The sequence below is a fragment of the Sus scrofa genome, chromosome 13, assembly GCF_000003025.6.
Source record: "Sus scrofa isolate TJ Tabasco breed Duroc chromosome 13, Sscrofa11.1, whole genome shotgun sequence".
NCBI classification, from domain to species: domain Eukaryota; kingdom Metazoa; phylum Chordata; class Mammalia; order Artiodactyla; family Suidae; genus Sus; species Sus scrofa.
The window spans coordinates 144,072,018-144,095,100 of record NC_010455.5 but is presented as its reverse complement, the minus strand read 5'-3'; the positions used below and the strand labels follow the sequence as shown (position 1 = coordinate 144,095,100).

The 23,083-nt window shown below is 37.4% G+C and overlaps 1 protein-coding gene across 6 annotated transcripts in view; it reads right to left on the bottom strand.

Moving 5' to 3' along the window:
• The window catches only part of LSAMP (limbic system-associated membrane protein), a 628,666-nt gene that overhangs the window by 209,086 nt on the left and 396,497 nt on the right, over positions 1 to 23,083 (bottom strand). For all 6 annotated transcript variants that reach the window (XM_021068415.1, XM_021068414.1, XM_021068416.1 and 3 more), the window contains 1 exon segment: positions 9,264 to 9,389. In XM_021068415.1, the coding sequence (XP_020924074.1) occupies positions 9,264 to 9,389 (126 nt within the window).

The window sequence follows — 23,083 nt, the reverse complement described above, 5'->3', positions numbered from 1 at the left end:
AATTGAATAACTCAATTGATCAAGTGATTGAGTACTTATAATATGCCAGGCAATGTGCTAAAAATATACATATAAGTAGGACATGGTTTCTGCATTTTTATGACTCTTATAATCTAGAGATAGCACATAATTAAAATGCAATTTTATTTTTGTGATTATATGGCTTCCTACAGGGAGTGTCATCTTGAAGGTCTTGCAAGAAGTTATAGTGGCAAAATGATGATACAGGTGAGGTGAGAAATCATGTTTCAAGAAGAGAAACAGGATGTGTGAAGGCCCCAAACAAGTAGACAAGACATATTCTTGATACATAAGTAGTATAATCTACCTACTCTGTAAAGCTCAGTGATTAGGGGTTTAGGGATAGGAAAGTTAGCTTAGTTTGAACTTTATCCCGAAGGCAATGGGAGATTAAGCAGGAAAATTAACTCAACCATTTTAAAATTTAGAAATAGTATTTCTGTAGTAGAGGTAAATATCTAGCAACAAGAGGTCCAAATGGAAAATTGGACAAATTGTCCAAACAGTCAATTCTGCCTACATCAGATTGGTCTGCCTACATCCTGACAATGACAATGGGGAGAGGAGATTGGTAGCTATGAAAAATGTAGAATCAAAACTATGTGTCAAATGAATCATTGCCAGGGAAAAGGAACAGAAAGATGCCCAGATGAGTCTCAGGTTTCCGGCTTAGACAATTTTTATCTCCCTGAGCATCTATTTGAACTGGTCCTTTATCTCATTTGCTCTCAATCACCCTGGGAGAATGCCTTTATTCATGGGACCTAGGCTTGTCCCTCTTAGCAAGGCCCTACTCTGATATCTTATGAGGGAATTTAGGACTGACCCTACCTGACATCCACAGTCAAGATTGCAAAATTCATTGTGGAAGGTCCACAAAAGTTACACAACCCATCTGTGACTTTTTCTTGTGTACACAAACCACATCAAATACATAGTGAGTCCTCTTGTCTCCTTTTCTATTGTGGTTTGCTTGGCTCCCAGGTAAATTAACCTGCACTCATCTCACAATTTTATTGTGTTAATATCTGTCCATTTCAACTGTTTCATTACCCTCTGTTCTTTTTAATATGCTTCTCCATGAAACTATAATTTACTGTCTTCTTTTTAATTTTGTTTTTGTTGCATAGCCCCTCTGTTCAGTGGCTCACTCCTGAACATTGCAGGTCATTGTTTTTTTAGTGTCATAGTACTATAATTGCCTGAAATATTAATTTTGTTTAAAAAATAGTAAGCATTGTGATTTGTAATCTACAGGTTCTCCACAGTTATAGTTAACAAAGTATTAGCTGTTACATAGCTACACTCTGAGAAACTGTCCTCTACAAGAAGAATGGATGCATGAAAAAGCCACACTAGAAAAATCTCTCCTTAATAAGATGCTGTGAGTGTGTTGAGATGTGATGCAATATCATTATAAGATGTAAAATATTAAAATTGACCTTAAAGAAGCCATTAAAAAAAAAATCTCCCTCATTGCTGTGTTGGAATGGATAAAGACAGCATGGAGATTGTTTATAATCAAATTATTTGTCTCCCCCAAACTATCACTATAGTATGGAAAAGAGTTAAAATAGATATTAAAAATAAGAATATTAATAATAACTAACCCTGTGCTCAGGACTCTGCCTACACGTTCTCTTTTAATTCTCACGATAACCTTTGGCAAAGATTTTATTTTTAGACCTATTTTAAAATTAGAAAATACAGACTATTTGGAATAATGGCAAAAATATTTGACGTCATGAGATGCTGAGAGATGTGGATTCTATTTCTGTTCTACTAGGTCATGTGCAAAGTTTATGATTAAGCTATTGCCCCCCTCCCCACAAAACTCAAATTTCCAAAATGTGTTAGAGCACTCGAGTCCAAGCTAGTCCTCCGAGGACACATCTACGATGTCATTTCTCTTCAGGAAGCGTATTCTGGGCTTCTGATGACGAGGGTGCTGGTGGTGCAAGGGCACTGGGGTGAGAACGAATTGCTGGTGGTACAACGGTGCATGTACAGCACTCATCAGAATGGCTAGCACATCTGGCTGTGGAAATACCCCCATGGTTTAAAAGTTGTCAGTGCCAGCTATTGTGAGTCTCTTAAGGATTCTTAAGGTTTTCAGGCCAGTAATCATGTAGTTAAATCTTGTAATCTTCATTTTCCAAAAAACCCATTTGTTTTAATGATAAGGTTATTGAAAAAGAGCTTGTACTTACTTGGTTAAGCTACTGTGGAGTTATATACATGGGAAAAGAATATGTTCCTGACCTAAGTTTAAGATATTCACACATAAAAATAACTGTCTATACCTGCTATACCAGGAAAGTATATACACTGGTATATACTACATTGCAGAAGTACAGCACAGGGAAATGTGTGTGATTGGGTAGCTTTGTTGTACAACAGAACTCGATGAAATATTGTAAATCAACTGTAATTTTAATAATAATAATTCAAAAAATAAAATCAATATGCAAGCAAGTTTCTAAAAAGAAAGTATAGCAAGATTTTTCCTTATTTTTCTGCTCTTTGAAAAGGGAAACTAGGAATATTAGAAAATGAATATAAATAATATGTGCTGAAGAAAGGGATTTAAACATTACAAGAAAAGCAGGAATTCCCACTGTGCTGCAGTGGATTATGAATTCATCTCCAGCAGCTCAGGTTGCACTGCCCAGCGCAGGGGGTTAAAGGATCCAGCGTTGCTGCAGCTGTGGCATAGGTTATAGCTGTGGCTCAGATTTGACCCCCGGCCTGGGAACTTTCATATGCCATGGGGTGGGGAACATTAAAAAAAAGAGAGAGAGAAGAAAAGAAAAAAGAAAAGAATATCATAACTAAACATTAACACATTAACATCATAGTTTTCACATAAAGGTGCTGGTCTGGATTTTGAAATGCATTATTATATATGCTCTTTCTCTGCCCAGGATATTCTTTCCTCCCTTATTTTCTTAGCCCGGTTCTATTCATCCTTGAAGTCTTAGCATAAGCCCCTCTCAGGGGAGCTTTGCTGGCCTTGCAGATTTTGCTATATGGTCCTGTTCTATCTTATTGAATGCTATGATTTTCTCTTATACTGTATAAATCTAATTAAGGGGTTATTCATGCAATTATTAGTTTAATACTCTACTTGTTGTCGAACTATAAGTTCCATTTGGGCAGGAACCATGTCTGTCTTGCTCTTCATTTTGTTCTTTTACAGAGTGAGCATTCTATAAATACTTCTTGCCAGAAGAACAAATTGTAGTCAAGAGTAATTTGAATATAATTCTGTATTGACAAAACATACATTTTAAACCCAACATATAAGTAAGATAATGAAAAGAAAATGTAGCAAGATTTTTCTTAATTTTTCTCTTCTTTGTAAAGGGAAAATATTAAAAGACAAAAACCACAAGAAATAAATACAAGCAATAAATAGAAGAGGTTGAACCATTATTTTTCTTTGAATGATCATTAAATAGTCAAGACCCTTTAACCTGAAAAGTACACAGGTTTGATTCTTCCACTACCAAAGATTGACTTATAGAACCTTCTGGAAGGTCCACACGACAAAACCCCATAGAAACAATTTCCTGAAACTTCAACTATAGATCACATATCCTCTGTGTAAAATGTGAAGTCATACTAATTCTAGCATGCTAGCTGAAAGGAGCATGTAATAGCTACCTGCAACATGTGCTCTGGAATTCAACTTAAAAAAGGGGGTTTAGTTTAACATTATGTGTTTCTCCCAAACCTATGAGGACAGAGTCTAGGCTGCACATATTAATAATTAGGTAAATTATAAAATTAGAAGTAAGATAGATGGTGCTATTAACATTAATGGAGTTTAAGAGTATCATCAGATAAGGATTCAAACTTGGAAATGAATTAAAAGAGAATGTCTGACCAAGCGAGCAAAAGCTAACCTCCAATGAGAAAGGGGATTTCACACTCTTCAGAGTCTTCCTAGTTCTTCCCAGAACAATGTTTTCCTATCCACCCCATAAAAATAGAAAATGTTTCTTTTTTAATTGAAGTACAGTTGATACAAAATATAAGTTACAGGTATACTACATAGTGAGTCATAATTTTCAAAGGTTATACTCCATTTATAGTTATTATAAAATATTGGCTATATTCTCTGTTTTGTACAGTATATTCCTGTAAAGCTACATAATAACTTGTACCTCTTAATTCCCTACCCCTGTATTGTCCCTCCTTCCTTTCCTCTCCCCACTAGAAATCACCAGTTAGTTCTCTATGAGTCTGTTTTTTTTGTGTTATATCCATTAATGTGATGTATAAGTGATATCATACAATATTTGTCTTTTGATATCTGACTTATTTGACTTAGCACAATACTCTCCAAGTCCATCCATATTCTTGCACGTGGTAAAATGTCATTCTTTTTTATGGCTGAGTAATATACCACTGGATATATATACCAATCATCTTTATCCATTCATCCGTTGATGGACACTTAGGTTGCTTTCATATCTTGGCAATTGTAAATAATGTTGCTATGAACACTGGGGTGCATGTATCTTTTTTAATTAGCGTGTTCACTTTTTAAATAGAATATATTTTTTACATGAGATTTCTATACATGGTTATTGATGTCAAAGCAAGTTTCTGGCTTGGACATGCAAACTGTATGGTACCTGCTAAGTTGTCCTCAGCCTACGGGTCTAGGTTCTCAGTGTGCCTTTTGAGGGTTTCAGGTATAGAAGCTAGTGAGGTTACGAAAACCTTTGTAAAAATAAAATGCACAGAAATTCTGTAACCATGAACAATCCTAACAGCACATGAGGCACATTTGGGAAAGGGACTTCCTCCGGAATGTGAGAAGAAAGATTTAGAAACAAAGTTAAATGAAGATGGGAGCAGCATTGCTCACAGAACGAAGATCAAACACTCCATAGAAAATACATGTTACGGTGCAATTGCCCTCTGGGAGTTACAGGATTATGAAAGTCTAACTTAATTAAGAGGGAAAATAGGTCACATTTAACAACCTCATATGTGACACATCATTTTAACTATACAGAATAACTGAAGAAGAGAGAAAAATTAAGAAATCAGAAATATAAGGAAGGCAACCATCAGATAGATCCATCTCTTTTCCTCCATCTATGTTGGGTATATGTTTTGATTTTGTATATTTAAAAAATGTACTATTCTTCTAATTTCCCTCTTTAATAATACTTGCAGTATACTTGAAAAAGAAATTTCAGATGTCAAAAGAAAGAGAAATAAAATGACCCAACCAAATTTTTTTAAAAGGACTGAATGATGAGATAATAAATATTCTTCTTTTCATACAAATATACTTTGCATCTCCTTTCCTCCCCCCATGCTTTGTGTCATCAATGACAGGTAATCAGGTACTTGTGAACCCTGCATGAAACCTTCCCCTTTTCAGGGCTCAAAGTCCCTGTGGGGTCCAGCTAATTACAGGTACATTTCCTCTGCAAGGCAGTCACACTCTGTACTGTTGAAGGCACAATTAATAATTGAACAAAGCTAGCTGGGGGTTTTTGCTTGCATGGCCACGGGTTGCAGGTAGCTTTTCTGTCACAGAGGAAGCAGAGTCTCTTCTTTGGGTGTTACCATGAAAGGCTTTGCTTTATAGGTTGAAGAGGATCACCCTCTGTTTCCAAATCATGAAAAGGAAAACACCCCCCCCCAAAAAAAAGCTCCTACTTTTCTGTATAGAACAGTGAAGGTAAATTCTCTCTCCTGTCACCAGGAATGTGATTATGATCAGGTGGTTATTTAGGTCAGATGTGAAAGAGATAAAAGAGTAGGCTTGGGAATTAATATCTGTTGTAGGGAGAATTGGAGTCTGTGAATGCAGCAGGGAGTTAGTTTTGCATGTGCCAGAAAAGAATTTGACCTATAGAGAAGGCCAAGATAGATTATAGGAGAATAAAGTCCTTTCCTTGGAGATATCATTAGGAACTTGATGGGGGCTATCCCCAAAGCCCTGTGGAGTCACAGATGAGTGCAGAAAATCGTTGCCCTGTGCCCCAAGCCATAGTTTTGAGCAGGAGTCTGTAAATATTCTGTAAGGACCAGATAGAAAATATTTTAGATTTTTGGTTATATATATGTGTGTGTGTGTGTATTTTATATATACATATATATGTTATTTACATATATATAAACACCCACAGACAACATGTATATGAATAAGCATGGTGTATCTTATTGAAACTTTACTTATATGCACTGAAATTAGAATACCATATTTTTTTGCATGTTAAAGAACAGAATTCTTCTTTTGATTTTTTTTTTTTCTGGCTATTAACTCCTTTAAAAATTACTCTTAGTTTGGAGGTAGTGAAAGAGTGAGGCAGGTTGAACTTGGCCCAGGGACTATAGTTTTCTGATCTCTGGCCTAACTACTGTGAATCTCTGCATGTACATCAATTTCTCTAGTTGATTTTGAAGTCTTTAGGGTTCTCTGAGTATATGTAAATGCTTTCTTTATTCTAGAAGATCTGGCTTGACCTTTGGTCTTTTAACGACTTGAAACATCATGAATCACCAAGTCACTGAGGGTTAAATCATATGTTTACTATCATGAAAAGTTTATTAGAGTTAGCCATGAAGATCTTAAACTCCTAGAACAAGCCTGGGAAGGCCTTGGAACTCAGGTCTGATCTCATTATTTTTCTGAACTGAGGGGATAAAAAAGAATATGTGCTTAGATTCAGGTCACCAATAGCATTTTTCCCTGGAAAAAAAGAAAAACTCTACTAGTCAATGGTGTACCAAAGGAATAGAGTATTTTTTATTACTGTAGTTCATTCCTTGATTATAACTAGAATATAATCAACCTACTGTCTTTCTTCCCTTCTTTTACTTACCACTTATTCCACAAAAATTTAACAGATTACAAATAATATACTTACATAAACATTTAAATTAGTTAGAAAAGGTAAGGCAATATGAATATAATGGTAAGAAAACAAGATGAAAGCAAAAATGTGTCTGTATATGGATTTGATGCCATAAAATCCCATATAGTTAAAATTCATTTCATTAACATGTAATTGATACATGATTGCCTCTCTCCTTTTACAGATTTGGCTATCAGTTTGGCAATAGACATTATGACGAAGGACTCATGACTATTTGTAAAAATTCATTTGGTTGATTTAAAAAAACAAACCATTGCTTAGAAAAAGTACAGGAGCAATACTGAAAACAATGAGGAACCTCCTCAAAAGGTCCTTTCAGAGGAAACCATGTAATACAGTTAACCTCTCAAAGACAACATGCAGAAAATGCAATGATTTTAGAGGATATCTTTTATAACATCCTTAAATATGTGCCCCAAGCTTTGATACCAAATCGTCATTCAGTTAAAGCAATTCTACATGGGACAGGTCTAGGTGGCATGGGATTGGGGGTTAATATAACTCCATTCAAGTAGAATGTGCCCTGGAATTTTAATTTAATCCAAGGGAAAGGTATGTGATAACTAGAGGTTCATACTTCAGATAATCCTTCATATGATCCCCCCCCCAGGTGAGATTTAAAATGGGAAAGAGAGGATATTGAGTATGAGGTTGATCTCCCAAATAAATGCCTCATTTACTGTTTTTATATATCATCAATAAACAACAAATTGTGTGATTAGCAATTAGAATGGGTTTTGAGTGACATTTTCTTAAGAAATAGAAACCTTTAATAAGAATAGCTGCCTAAATAAAGGACAGTCCATATGTTGGTCCAAACTTCATCTGATGAATTAATTTTAGGACTAATATGAAAATGGGGGCTCATATTCTCACACCACAAAATACAAAGTTATTTAAAGATACTATAACCTAACACTTCCCTGGCCTTTCAGAAATATTCAGGGTTGTTTCCATTGTATGCCTAGTTTTGCACAACAAATTATGGTATTCATTTCACAATTAATATATTATAATCTAAATCTCTAGATATTTATATGAGAAACCTTTTCAAGGATATCAGATACAAATCAATTAAATGTTGGGGGCTATCTACCAAAATCAATGACATTTTATATGAATAATAGATCCATAACTCCTTTTTCTGGAAAAACTAAACAGCAGGCCCCATTCTACAAATACTGTGTCATTTGCAAAGGCATGGTTTTGCATATAAGGAAATATAATCTGTGGGGTTAAAGAGGATGCATGTAGTTAATCCTAAATAATTTGGGAAAATATTTAAATGAAGCTCAAAAGGCAGCAGGATCTCAGAACCCAGTTATAGTGATGGTGGTGAGAAAAAGGAGGGAAAGATGTGGGAGATAATTCTGAGAAATTATTTTCTGACTTTTATTGATTTAGCATCAATAGCTGGGGATCCATAATGAGCTCATGCAGCATTGTCCATGCCTGGTGATCCTCCACAGAGCCAGATGTTAGGGACAGGATATTAAAAGTCACAAATAATTTTGCATTATTTCTGAAAGATTTCTTCACAAGGTGCTACATAATTGGAAACTATATTTAAAAGCAAGGCAAAACACACACACACACACACACACACACACAGAGCTATGGAAATTTAATTCACAAAAAAATATTGCCTCAAGACACTCGTACACCAACCTGGCATATATTTTAGTCATAATATTAAGTCACCTAATGTATTTAATGATTTTATATTTGTTGCCCTGAGGGAGTGTTCCACTGAAAATGAACTATATCATGGAGTTCCCATTGTGGCGCAGTGGTTAACGAATCCGACTAGGAACCATGAGGTTGCGGGTTGGGTCCCTGCCCTTGCTCAGTGGGTTAACGATCCGGCGTTGCCGTGAGCTGTGGTGTAGGTTGCAGATGCGGCTCGGATCCCGTGTTGCTATGGCCCTGGCATAGGCCGGTGGCTACAGCTCCAATTCGACCCCTAGCCTGGGAACCTCCATATGCCACGGGAGCGGCCCAAGAAATAGCAAAAAGCCAAAAAAAAAAAAAAAAAAAAAAGAAAATGAACTATATCTTATCTATAAGTTATAGAACTAAATATATATAAAACATAGAACTAAAAAATATATATTTTATATACACTATAGGACTACATATTTTTTTTACCTAAGGTTGTAGACTTTATAGAGCTAAACACAAGACCAGAGAGGACCCTAAACAAGTCCTATGTATCCATTTTAATAGTGTTTTAATAATAATACACATACTTGCCTTTCTGATACAATGGAATCTCAAAAGCATGAGGATATTCTAAATAGCTTACGGAGTCTTAGAGCCTGAAGGCTTGCTTACCAGTTGGTGTAAGGTGTCTCCAGGTGATAACAGGTTCAGGACGGCCATTGGCCATGCAGACCAGGGTCACATTGCTGCCCTCATTCACAGTGACATCCGAGGAGATGTTGGAGATCTTTGGTGGAACTATAAAGACAAAAGTAAACAGACTATGTAACCATGTCAGTAAAAGCAGATTTGCAGTATTGGCTCATGAACCTGAAAGCAGCAAATTTGAGCTAAATTCCTTTTTGAATGAAACCATTTGAATTTTTGAGTTAAGAAGACTGTGTGGTTTAGGAACATCTTAGAAACTTAGTGAGTGGATTAAAAGCAGGGGTCTTACTATAAGGTTAAAATCTCCCCACTATGGTCAAGTGCTGCAGGAAGTACGCAGAGTAATATAATGAAAATATCTTAGCCCTTTTCTGATTAGAATGGACCTTATTTGGGTATTAAAGAGCATGCACATTTATACACATTAAGAATAAATTTTGTTATCACTAAGTATTACTTACATTTATTTTCTTGTTTCTATAAAGTGAATATAGTCCAATATCTCCTCCAAATGTAAGGAAAAGAAAACCCATGTTATTTAGTAACAGAATGCATAGCTGTGCTAATAAGCTGGGGTAATACCTGATTGCTTATAATTTAACCTCATAAGGAAACTATTGGTTAATCACAATAAAAAGCCTCAATATCATCTTTATGTGTGACGGGCCTAATGATACACCTTAGAGCTTAAAACTGAATTAATAAGGCCTACATCACAGACAGGTAGACATTACAAAAATTATTCCTAATACTATTACCACCACTACTACTAACACTTTCATAATAGCTAACTTTAATTAAGCATTTACTACACATTAAGACCTTATGTAGGTTACTTTACAAGTATTATCTCAATAACTCCTGATAATAAGGAAATGATATCCTATGAGTATTTTATTTATGGGTTGGAAACTATGTTATGGAGGAGGCTAGGTGAGAAACAGAAAACAGATTTAAATCTAAAAAGACTCTGGGGCCCATGCTCTTAAGCCCTACTTGAATGAAACTTCATCTTCACATCCAGGCTACCAGATGGCCCAAAATGACGGAAATTACTTTTTGGTGATGTGAGAAATGAGTCCCCAAGGGCTAGCTGTACTGCCGTCTGACTTTCTTCATTAGTGTTCAGGGCAGCAACATTAGATCTCATACTGGTGGGCTTAAGTGGAAAGTGAATTACTTACAAATTTCATCACAGAGGTTACACACTGATTACAAATTGCAGAGTTCATGCTTTGACTGTGATTTTCCTTTTTTTTTTTTAAACTCTTAGTTGTTTATGCTGTCCCTGAGAAAGTATGGCAGGAGGTTGGGAAGGAGGCAAGAGAGCATGAAGGAGTTCAATAATAAAAAATATCTTTATCTTATTTTTTCTCACTCTTTCTGCCCATTAGAGACTCTGTGCAGTGACAAATGAAACAGGAGCATTTTCTGCTTGTAGAAGCAGCTGCCTAATAACCATTCAATCCCTACAAATCCCTATTAGCAGTCATTGATGATGTTTGGGCAACTGACCAGGTCAGACTGCCACAAGGAAGAAGTGGGGGAAGATTATCATGACCTTTGCATCTTCTCACAATGACATCTTATATGACCTCTGGGTAGGAACCAGTGATGCCAAATCAAACCCAATGGCAGAAATAGAATGTAGTTGATTCCTGCTATTTAGCAATTTCTATTTCTGTTTCCTGTTTTCCCATATTAATACAGTGACTTGTACTATACCTTTCTGACTTTTACAATGAGGTCCCGAAAGATTATACCCATTTAACAGGAAAGAACATGAGGCCCCGAGTAAAATAATGGCTTGTCAAGGGTGATCTCATCAAGAAATATGGCCAGGCTTGGACCAAAGAGCTCTTGAGTGTCCAACTGTTCTCTTGTTTAATATTCACAGCTTATAATTCCCAATTAAGCCATGGCTCTGAACATCTCCAAAACTCTACAGTATAACATAGACCTATGATATGAGGGTGGTCAAGAATAAGACTTGGATATCCTAGGTACCTTCCTTAACAATCTAAAAACCTTGGTACCTAAAATTCAAACAGGAAGCTGTTTAGTAATTATAAGAGCTCTTATCACTCAATTTATAGTTAATTCTGAATTCCAAGACAGGACACAGAGTAAAGAAAAACAGAAGTATTCTGATTTAAATTAAAAAGTGGAGTGGGAAAGACTCCATATCCCTAATAAATAACCATGCAAATCTACAAACAGAAAATAATCCCCAATGGTCAAAATCCCAGAGAATTATTATCTATGATAAAAATTTACTCATATTGTCTCTATGCACTAAGGGCTTTGACTTTACATGGTATGCAGGTGGAATCACTTGCTCAATGTTACCCAGACAGGTGGTGATAAAATTTGGAATAAAATCTAGAATAATTAACTACAGAGCTATGTTTTGGCCACCTGATGACACTGTTTCTCCTAATTAAGGACAATATACTCTGGTCATGGGTCTCAGGAGCCAGAAGTTCATAAAGTGTTTGTGTTGCACAATTGGAAATGCAATCATGTTGACACTGTTTCCCACTTTCCTCTGGGTCACTAACCAATAGTTTCTACTCCATCAATTATCTATCTTCCTACTTTATTGTACTTTGTATTAGTTTCTCCCCATAAGCATTTATATATGGTGTAGTCTTTTTGCTCTAGAAAGAAATCCCTCCCCGAATCCCATCTTACCCTCTTATTCACTTGCAACCTTCCTATCTCCAAATTTCTCGAAGGAATTGCTCTACACCTTGTCTTCATTTCCCATTTACACTCCAACCTTCAGTGCAACCTGGTTTCTCTTATTAACCTCTGAAGAAACTGCTCTCCAGAAACTCACCGATTTGTTTGGATCATATTATTTCTAGGTCCAATGAACAATTTTTGTTATTATCCCTAATTTTCACTGAAGTATTTGACTTTGTTGACACTTTCTTCCTCCTTTTCTTTTCTTAGTTTCTTAGTTTCTAGGTCTTAGTTCATATGTCACCAAACTCAATTGCTTTTCCTTCTACCCCTCTGGCCAGGCTTCTGAGTTTAACTTTTGGGCGTCTCTTGTCCCATTTCTTAAAGATCTGAGGGTTTGATCACTGTCTTGTTTTTATATTATTCACTGAGAGTGATCTCATATACTCTCTAGCTTCAGAAGTTAAGGCCATGTGATTGATGACTACCAAATCAGTATCTTCAGCCCAGATTTTTCTCATTATCTTTATATCTACACTTACAGTGAACTAACTATTCTGCATCTTCATTGACTACTTTGCAGAAATCCAGGATTCAACATACTCAGAATTAGGGTTCCCCCAGAGCACTCGCAATTTGTGATTGCTTTTTCAGTAAAGATGTCATCGTGCAAACAGTTGCCAAAACCAAAAAAGAAGTTTTATCTCCCTTGAAAGCTCTCTCTCCTTTACTGCCCCCACATAATATGGACCTCCAAGTTCTATGGCTTATGACTGTTAAATATCTCTCAGATTCATTTATTACTCTCAGTTTCCTTCCTACTAGTCTTGTTTCAGCCATCAACATTTCTCTTTTTTTGCCTGAATTACTGCAAATGCATTACAACTAGTTCCTTTGCCTCCTCTCCCCAAGCTCACTGTCATTCATTCACCATACAGCAATCAGAATATTTTTTACCTCAATTGCAAATGTGAGCATAGTACCCTCTGATTAATCTCATTGCCCTCAAGATAAAATCAAAACTTCTTAATACGGCTTAATAGGTCATTCATGGTTAGCCCCTGCTTCTCTCTCCTACTTTCTTATTCCCTTTGCATTGCATTATCCAGTCAGATCAAACAACTTTTGGTTCCTGGAATGCACTATGCTCATTTACTCCTAGGCATTTAACATTCTTTTTTTTTTTTTTTTTTCTATATGGAACAGTCTTCTTTCAACTCTTCATGTGGTTATCCCCTTTCCCCCTTCAGGTTTCCAATTGTCATTTTGTTTTCTCATTTTTTTACAGGAAGATAGTCCTGTCATTCTCTACCCCACCCCACCCCCTCTCCTGGTTCTGTATTGGGTATCCCTCTTGCATCTTCACATACACCTTGAACTTCTTTCTCCACACGATGCTGAACCATAATTGCTGGATTATTTACCTATGCTTGTCACTAATCTGAAAGAGGCAAACAGGAAGGCTTCTTTCTCTCTTTCTTTTTTTTCCTTTTTATTATAGTTGATTTACAATGTTCTGTCAATTTCTGCTGTACAGCAAAGTGACCCAGTTATACACATATATACATTCCTTTTCTCATACTATCTTCCATCATGTTCCATCACAAGTGATTGGATATAGTTCCCTGTGCTATACAGTAGGATCTGAGCACTTATCCATTCTTTTTTTTTTTTTTTTTTTTGTCTTTTTTTTTTTAGTTATTTCTTGGGCCGCTCCCGCGGCATATGGAGGTTCCCAGGCTAGGGGTCAAATCGGAGCTGTAGCCACTGGCCTACACCAGAGCCACAGCAACGCCGGATCCGAGCCGTGTCTGCAACCTACACCACAGCTCATGGCAACGCCGGATCGTTAACCCACTGAGCAAGGGCAGGGACCCAACCCGCGACCTCATGGTTCCTAGTCGGATTCGTTAACCACTGCGCCACGACGGGAACTCCCACTTATCCATTCTAAATGCAACAGTTCGCATCTACTAACCCAGATTCCCAGTCCATCCCACTACCTCCCCCTCCCTCTTGGCAACAAGTCTGTTCTTTGTGTTCATGAGTTTGTTTCTGTTCTATAGATAGGTTAATTTGTGCCATATTTTATATTCCACATGAACATGCCACATTTAAGAGTTCTAATTTTAAAATCTGAATTATTAAGTAGGTAATATTCTTTCATTGAAATACATATAAGTTCTGCGTTAAAGAAGTGTATGATGTTGTTGTTTTTCTATCCACTATAAATTGAATGGCAGTTTCTAAAATAATGCTAACATCTAGTTGCACCTGGATACATGAATTCCTTCAGCTGTGCAATGAACCAGCATTCAGTAAGATTATGACACAGCCAGTCTGGCTCTAGCACCCATGATTTTCTTGTCCCTTCTCATTCTTTTGGTAACTTTCTTACATACTATGTCTGCCCTGGTTTTTGTGGGCATGTTTGTACAGTCCTCCAGGGTTCAAATCATTCCTTCTCTTTTTCTACTAGACTATTATCTCTGGTGAGTGATCAAAAGTGGAAATGCAAGCAAAATCAGAGACATAGTGGAGTGTTTTACCTGACCGAATCCATGCCTTCTTCTTCTGATAAGATGACCCGTTTTTACTTTGGAGAACCACCTCTCATCTCACTGTCATTGGTTTGTTGGGATTGTCAATCAGGTGACTTATTTTCCACAGCCAAGGAAAATGACCAAAGTTGGGCATTTCAGATTCTCCCTTCTGGGACCTTGCTTTTTACAAAAAACAGTTTAAAAGAGGTTGAAACTGACTGACTGTGTTAATGGCTCCAATTTTCTACTCTTCCCTGCTTCCATATCTTTTGCCATGCTCATACCCTCCCAGAGTGGGTGGTACACATTTTTTCCATTCCTAGACCATGTTACTTGTTTTGGCCAAGGATATCAGTATAGGTAATATAAGTAAAGTCTTGCAAAGTGCTTGCACAATTGTACTCACTTGATCCTCTGCTTCTGCTATCACCATGAGAAGAAGATGCTCAACTAAGCCTTTTGGTCCCAGGAGAAAGACGATGGGAACTGACAAACAGGATTGCCAGATAAAATATAAGGTACTCAGTCAAATATGAATTTCAGATAAACATTAACTTTTTTAGTATAAGTATATTCCAAATATTGCATGGGATATATTTATACTAAAATTATTTATTATCTAAAATTAGAATTTAACTGGGCATTCTCTATTTTTATTTGATGAATCTGACAACTCTAGGAATCCAGTCACCTACAGGGAAGCCCTATCTAGAAGTGTGCTGACTTGCATACTTGTGAAAAATAAAGAATAACTATTGTTTTACACACATGAATTTTGGACTGGTTTGTTCCTCAGCAATAGGCTGCCAATACATATCATGAAAGAGCAGCCACGTGAAAGGACTTATTTTTCTCTAGTGTCTGCAACTTGCATGATGCATGTGAGATGCAAGATTTTGTGCTTTCCATGGCAAGATTTTTCTGCCTTTACTTTCATTCTGTGAGCTATTCCATATTCTTCCAGTGTATCACCCCCCTTCTTACATCAAATTAGCCAGTCAATTTCTGTTGCTTAAGCCAAAGAATTCTAATTGTTGTGAACTGAGAAGCAGTCATAATAAGGGAAAATTTGAAGAGGAGCCTTTTCATAGAAGGAAAAATTTGTCATCTCTACTTAGGTATTCATTGGGCTTCCACAAAACCAACTTAGTTGCATGCTTAGCATTGGTTCATATCTACCAATGCACATTACTTTAAAAATAATCCTAGGTTTGCAAAACCATCTAATTCTAGCTGTGAATGTTTTAATGCCTTTATCCTTGGTCCCTAACTGGCCAGCCTACAGAAGGAAAATAATCAGTTCCAGAGTAGGGTAGAAAAGTGGGCAGTTGGCTCATTTCCATAACCTCAAATAATTAACAGTTATTACTTGTATTCAATTCAAAATGTCATTCCTAATGGTACAAATTAGCAGCAAATTGGTCTCAGTTATTGTTCATTCGAAGCTGGGGCAAGGTGTATGTACTACTGTGTGTGTGGTGTGAGGGGGCTGTTAAAAACACAACAGTGTCAACTTCCCAATTTCTAACCTTTCTTTTGTAAGACTAGACAAGCTTAAGCTTTATCTTTTGCATATGTAACAGACTACAGAACAGTATGCCATGTATATATAAGGGTTGAGTTCAGAAATCTGTAGGATGTTTTTGGAATAGTACTTGGCTTAAATAAGTATGATCTAAAAATTCATCAATAAGAATAAAAATACACAATATAACACAAAAATGCCATCTTGTGAAACATCAAACATCCATCCAGCCTGGCATTTCCTTCTGAAAATGCCAGTGAAGCATGTTTTGCTGCATGTTGTGGTAGTTTCTAGGATGGATGACAGGATTGAAAAATGGATAACAGTGAGCTAGATTGAGAGCCAGAGGATTTTTGATCCTGCCCTGCCACAAGACATATTCTCTGACATTTGCTTTGGAATCCCCATCAGCAGGCACAGTGTAGGCGCTTAATAAATTCTAAATGCATAAATTAACAAATTAATGACAAATTATTTAAATATCTTTAAGTCTCAGTTTTCTCATCTGGTAACCAGAGGTAATATACAAACTAGATATTAGGCAATATTCTAGAATTGCTATTAGAGTCAAATAATGAATGTGAACTTGTTCTTTAAATTGAAAGAGGTTCTGTAGTGTAGCCATCATTTATCACATGCTAAAACTAGCTAATAAAACAGTATTGGCTTAACTCCTTCTAAGATAACATGATAAAAGAGTTGATACATTTCTATGGCTAATGGCATTCTAGTTATATTTCTGCAGGCACCATTATTGCCAAGAGGTGTAGGTAATTATTATAATTCATAATCAATCACTAATACTGGCATTAACAATAAATCACCCCACAAATAAGTACTCAGTTCTTACCTACTAATGGGCAGAGCTATGTCAACATGTCAGCCCTTTAGTCAATGTCCAGACACTTATAACAAAAAGTGACATAAAGCTATGAGAGTTTACCACCATAAGTAAAATAACTATTCCTCCAATTTTTAGAGGCTTAACTCTTAGGCTCCCAAGAAAAAGCACTCCAAACAAAAATTTGTCACCATTACATAATTTATAATGTAAATCTTGTAGACAACAGATGTTGCCAGGTATTTTGTGTCTTTAATTTGAGTCTCTGAAGTCCTAGTGCTTGAAGTAGAATAAAATAACCAGCCATGATCATTTCTTCTCTACTAGTACTAGCTCCCACTCCTATTAGGATTCATTTATAAAGCCAAGAAACATCAGCCTCCAAAGTAGGTATTTGAAAAGAAGCACTCTACAAGAACATGATTCCTTTTAGATACAAATTTCATGGGTGAGTAGGAAAATACGAGAACTGCAGATTCTTTGAGTGTCAGATGAAGCCGAAGGTAGGAGAAACTCATTACGGGCATCAGTTCCTCAGATATCTCTGCCAGGAATGATTACAAATGCTGCACTTATTCATGCAGCAAATGATGAATAAAGTAACTTAAGGAAAGAGATATAATATGCTAGCAATTTAGGGAAAAAGACAAAACGTATGTATAAAACAAAGCAATGCCAAGTGCTAATATGACTAATAATGTGGTGAAGTCAGGGAAACTTCAGTGAGGAAGCTCATGAAGATGACATATTAAAACAACATGCAGTCAAGAAAAAGCCATCCTCTTTTAATCTTTTTTTTAATCAGACAGGAGCTATCTCTGAACTGTATATGTAACTAAAAGTGCTTGAAGCCTCACTCACCACAGTCCTCTGAGATATAGCTGGCATTTTACTCTGTTGGCCAAATCTGGGCAAGACACTCTCCTTTGGGCCTTTGAGCCCTTCATTATATAACATTCTCAATGGCTCTATGAGTTCCCGACCCTGTTCCGGGTCGTCAGATTTACACCAAAAGCATCCCTGAAGATTCATCCAGAGAGTAGGTACTATCAAAACGGAGGGTTAGCTTGAGGCAGACTGCTATAAAGAACTCAAGCACGGTAACTGTGGGACAAGGAAATGCTCAGAGCTCACACCCCACTCTGTGGTGCATGTGTGGCCTGGGTATCTGCAGCTGGTTGAGTTCCCCAGTCTACCTGGAAAGACAGTATATTAAATTGGAATTTTTCTATATTTATTAAATGGTCTGAATTACCCTCAAATCTAAGTGTGTGGGCTGGTTTAAAGAGGGGACAAATTATTCAGGTGCCAACATTTGCGTTCTTGACCGGCTGAGGGTGTCCATTATGGCTGCTTCAGCAATAGGTCTATTCTGTGGGAAGTGGCTGTTCCCAGGTGCGGGTCATTGCCTTGCTAAATGAGGGCAAATGGAACCATCCCAGACTGCAGTTACTCAGCAAGTCGGCAGCTTCTCCAAGATTTCCTGTTCCCAGACCCTTATTCCAGCTGTTTGGATATTTGTTTTTGCTAATCTGGGGAAACATCCAGAAGCTGATTTAATAGATAGATGGTAGAAGTGAATCTATCTTGCTTTCTTTACCTAGGCCAAATTGATGTCTCATTCCTGGAACTTACAGAATTGTCTTTAGATACTGTCCAACCAGAGCAGATGGTTTTGTTATTTGGCAGCAAAGGGGGTACTGAGCAGAGGGAAGCTCAAAGATATTAGGCTACTTGGGTAGGGGGCAAATAGCAACTGAGTAGTTTCCAAGGTCTGAGAAGTGGCTCCCTGAGACTTTCTAAGAGAAAGGAAGAGGGCATCCCCCACAATCTCTGTGCTCTAAAAGATATATGCTCTGTGGTAAAGGGAGATGTTTGATAAAACCCTTAGAATACATGAAGTCACCTGACAGCTACTAAAACCTTCCTCCTTATTCAATGAAAAGCCAGTAAGATTTAGTCCTAAACTATGACATTTCCTTAAAAGCTACAATACTTTACAGGCCACCAATTTTTTTTCTGTGTTCCATTGTTTTTTGTTGTTGTTGTTGTTTTCTTTTTTGGGTTTGTTTTTTTTTTAAATTCAATGTGAGGAAAACATTGTGTGTATCCCATGGATGAATTCTTTAGCTATTAAGAGAAAATCATAAACAAGTCCTTATATCAAAAGCAGAGAGGATTTTAAGTCAGAGAGAAAGGAGCCATAAGTGATCAGGGAATAGAAGTATAAAAGGTTCAGAGACCAATCTGCTGTCTATTTTGCTTAAGAATAATACAACCCAACCACATTTACTGAGAGCCTACAGCACATACAGGCGGTGGCCTGTGCGTGGCATGCATATACTGTGAGAGGTGTAGGCAGAGATGAGGAGGGGATAAAAACAATGACAATTATGACCTAGATCAGCCAGTTTTGACTGTTTCAACAGAAGTGCCACTATGAGCTTATCACACAAATAGTAAGAATAGTTACTCTTAATATTTTCAAAATGGCTTACTGTTCATCTCGTTTTTTTCACTTCATTTTGGGAATCAGAAGTAAGCAGAGGTAACTACAATGCTTGTAAGAATTCCTTGCACTTAATGATTTCATGCCCACATTACTAGCCTAAATTCTATTTTTTTAGTTGCTTAAGGCATATAATGTTCTTTACACGAAGGAAAAGAGGTAGATTCTAATAGAAACCAACTAGGGTGAACTAAAGCATGCCAAGGATACAATGAAAATAATAAAAGTTGTTTCCTGTCACCACTCAAGGGCCCAGAGGATAGACTACTTAGACAAAGAATAGGTTTGACAGGAGGTTTGTAGAATTTCTTTGCATTGCCCCTGTTCAAAGCTTACCATAAACCATTACAAACAGAATGTGGAACATTCACATTGTTTACTTCTAAACAAATAGAGTTACTACTGTGAATTAATACATTCATGCCCATTATAATTTATAAAAATTATACATAATGGTATAAAACACAGTAATCGTTGCAAGTGTTAAATGTAGCTGGAAGAAATATAATACTTTCTGCAATTATAAATGGTTTTGAAAATTCCAGAGAGGTAAATAGGTATATAGCATTTGTGATGGGGAGAAAACATAAAAAGCAAAACTTCAAGTGGATGAATAGGGGTCAGATCTCCATTTTATCGTTGCTTGCTCCATGTTGGAAGGGCAAATGAAAGTCAAATAATAAAAGAAGATACTAGAAAGCAGAAAAGTAAGGAGACATATTAAAGATAATTAATAATAATATCTTGGGTAGTATAATAATACACAATTTGTAAACCAGTGGTATATATATTGCCTTATTTGATCCACACTCTATTGCTGTGTGATATCTTGACCAAGTATTATTACCACCCCCTCCCACCTATGTTCTGGTTGGATAACTAATGAACTTGAAGCTCAATAAGGTTCATTCTCTTGGCCAAGGTCTCAAAGATAGAAAGGGAAAGTATTAAATTTATAACCGGCCCTTCCAATTATGTTAAGAAGATCCAGGAAGACCTTGATATATATCACAGACTGCCTACTGCTAAAATATGAGGTGCTACCATGTTGACTGAATTCAACAGTTGCCATGATAACCAGGTACAATTAGAGCCAGGATAACCTGGCTGGTAGTTGTGCTGAGTACAGTGAAAGAAATGCCAGTGATTGTTTAGAGACTCTGGAAGTTTGGTTTACTTTAGCTTATTTTCTCTGCATTATTCAATTCAATTAATGTGATATAGTTAAGAATTTGCTTTTCTGATTTTATGTATTTTAATAATGCTGAAAATATTCCTATCACTAATTTTAAAAGCTTGAACAATTTTATAGCAGAAACAAGATCCATCTTCACACACCTTATATACTCCCTGTATCACATTTCCTCTCCCTCAGTTTGGCCAGAGCAAATGGGATTTCTCTTCTCTCTCTCTCCTCTTTTTAAAACTCAAGTGGCAGGCATGGCGGTGGCAGTGAGAAGGAATGTTCTGTCCCTGCTTCTACAAATGAATCCTGAATGTGGTGAGTCTCATTAATCTTGAGCTAAATGTGAAGTTAGACATGGAGGCACCTCAGGTCCCCCCTGTTTGCTCAGAGCCCTAGGCATGTTATGGAGAAAATGTCAAAGATTTCTTTTCTCTTGTTTCTGCACCCTGCCGTGATGTTTTATTCAAACCTCCATGTCCTAAGGAAAAAAAATACTGCCTATCAAAATCTCCCCCACCTGCCTCCCTGCCTCACACATAGACATGCACAACACCCGCGTTTAGGAGAGCTGATCAATTCTTGCAAAAAGCAGTCTACCGGTCCCATGCTGCGAGGCCAGGGCCCTCTGGCAAATGCTTTCTGAGGCATCGTGACCCTCCATGACTGTGTTTGTCTCCAGCTCACAATGCTTGTGTTTATACAACATGAAGTGTCCACTGACCCTGTCTTCCAACAAGAAATGGTTTTAACTATGAGTGGGACTCTGGATTCATGTCAACAACAACAGACTGCTGGGAAAATGGGGAAGGGTTGGGGGAGAAGATGACACAGGCATGACTGAGGAAAGGAGAGAATTGGCAGCGCTTCCAAGAGCAGAGAGGGAGAAATCTCTCTTTCTGGGCTCTGCATCAGCTCTGTACTTGGTACTGTCCCGGCGGCTAGCAGGGGTAGCAGCTTGTCCACAGGGCCAAGGCCAGAATCCTACAGAAATGCATTAGAGTTTCTGTAGAGACTCTATGGAAAGTATGAGAATTAGAGGGGAGAAGTGAGCAGGCCCCCAGTCTCTGTCCAAACTCTATGCTGGTCACAAGCACAAGAGGCAGGTTGTGAGGCAGGAATCAGGACAAGGTGGTCATGGTGGTCATGCAATTGGATGCACACTGGCCCAGTAGGTCTTCTTGCCTACCACTTACCACTGACTGCAGGCAGCTGACATGAAAGTTGCTTTCTTCTCAGTAAGCCACAGACCTCACAAGGCAGAGAAGTGCTGTATCAACGAGAGGGATTCTTATGTCTTTTATCCGTTCCAAACAGCTCCAGATGGACTGAGAACCAGGCTTGTTGGCCACCGGAATTATTCTTGAGTCTCAGCCCACGTCTTCCCTGATCAGTCCATGGGGAAAGGGTGAGTGCTCCCTCTGTCTGTTACCCTACTTGTCCTCTCTCTCGCCTCAGCCAAGCCTCTTCACCTCATCTGGAAAGTGACTTGGTCCTGGGAGTCCACAGCCACTGAGGATCTCTGATTTCCACGAGTCAGACTCCCTGGCTCTGTGACAGCATCAAGCAAGCACAGTGCCTAGCCTGATAGGGCTTCTCATTAACTATACAGTAAGGGAGTGAAACAAATAACTTACTGCATCTTCAATAGCTTGTGCAAAATTACCTGGAAACAATTAATACTCAGGGCTGCTCATGATTACTATGCTCTCTTAGCCTTCTGCTAATGCCTTCTCCCATTAATTATACACCATCACATTTCTCTTGATGGTAACATAGCCCAAGAGGCTCAAGTCCAAACTGCACATTTTCAGCTATTTGCCCTTCCTCTAATGATTAGAGGATGTATGAGAGAATATAATATTGCCTCTTTCCATGTGCTGTAATTGAATATATGCCCAGAATAGCCAAGGTTTCCATTTAAATGAAAATCTTCTTCTTCATATTTAATATATATATGTGTGTGTATATGTGTGTGTGTGTATGTGCATGTGTGCGTGTGTAGTGTTAGCAAAGACATATATATATAAGAATGTCAAACACCTCCCTCAGCTACTTTTCACAAAGCTTCACAGCACATTATGCTTTGCCTTATGCTGGTCCCTCTGATGGCTTCGGGAGTCAGATCAGGTTTCAGCTATAAGCCAGCTGGTGCCATTCATTTAAAGGGAAACAGCTATGTAAGTGAGCAAGATTCTAATCACTAAATCTAATTACAAAGTAGAGTAAATTATTATAAATGTTTTTAGAAGTGTCTTAAAACACTGTAAAAAAGAAAAATTATCAACCAAACAGAAATCTGCTATGCGGGTGGTTGATAGCATCGTTAGGGATTAGGACATTCACGTGTGTAAATGTTATATGCTCCGGCTATTTCTGACACTTGAATCTAGCATTCACACATTAAAAACTTTATAACCTTTCTCTCTCATTCAATCAGATGCTAAACTGTTCGACTCAAAGTACAGCTTAGTTTATAGGTCTTAATGGGAAGG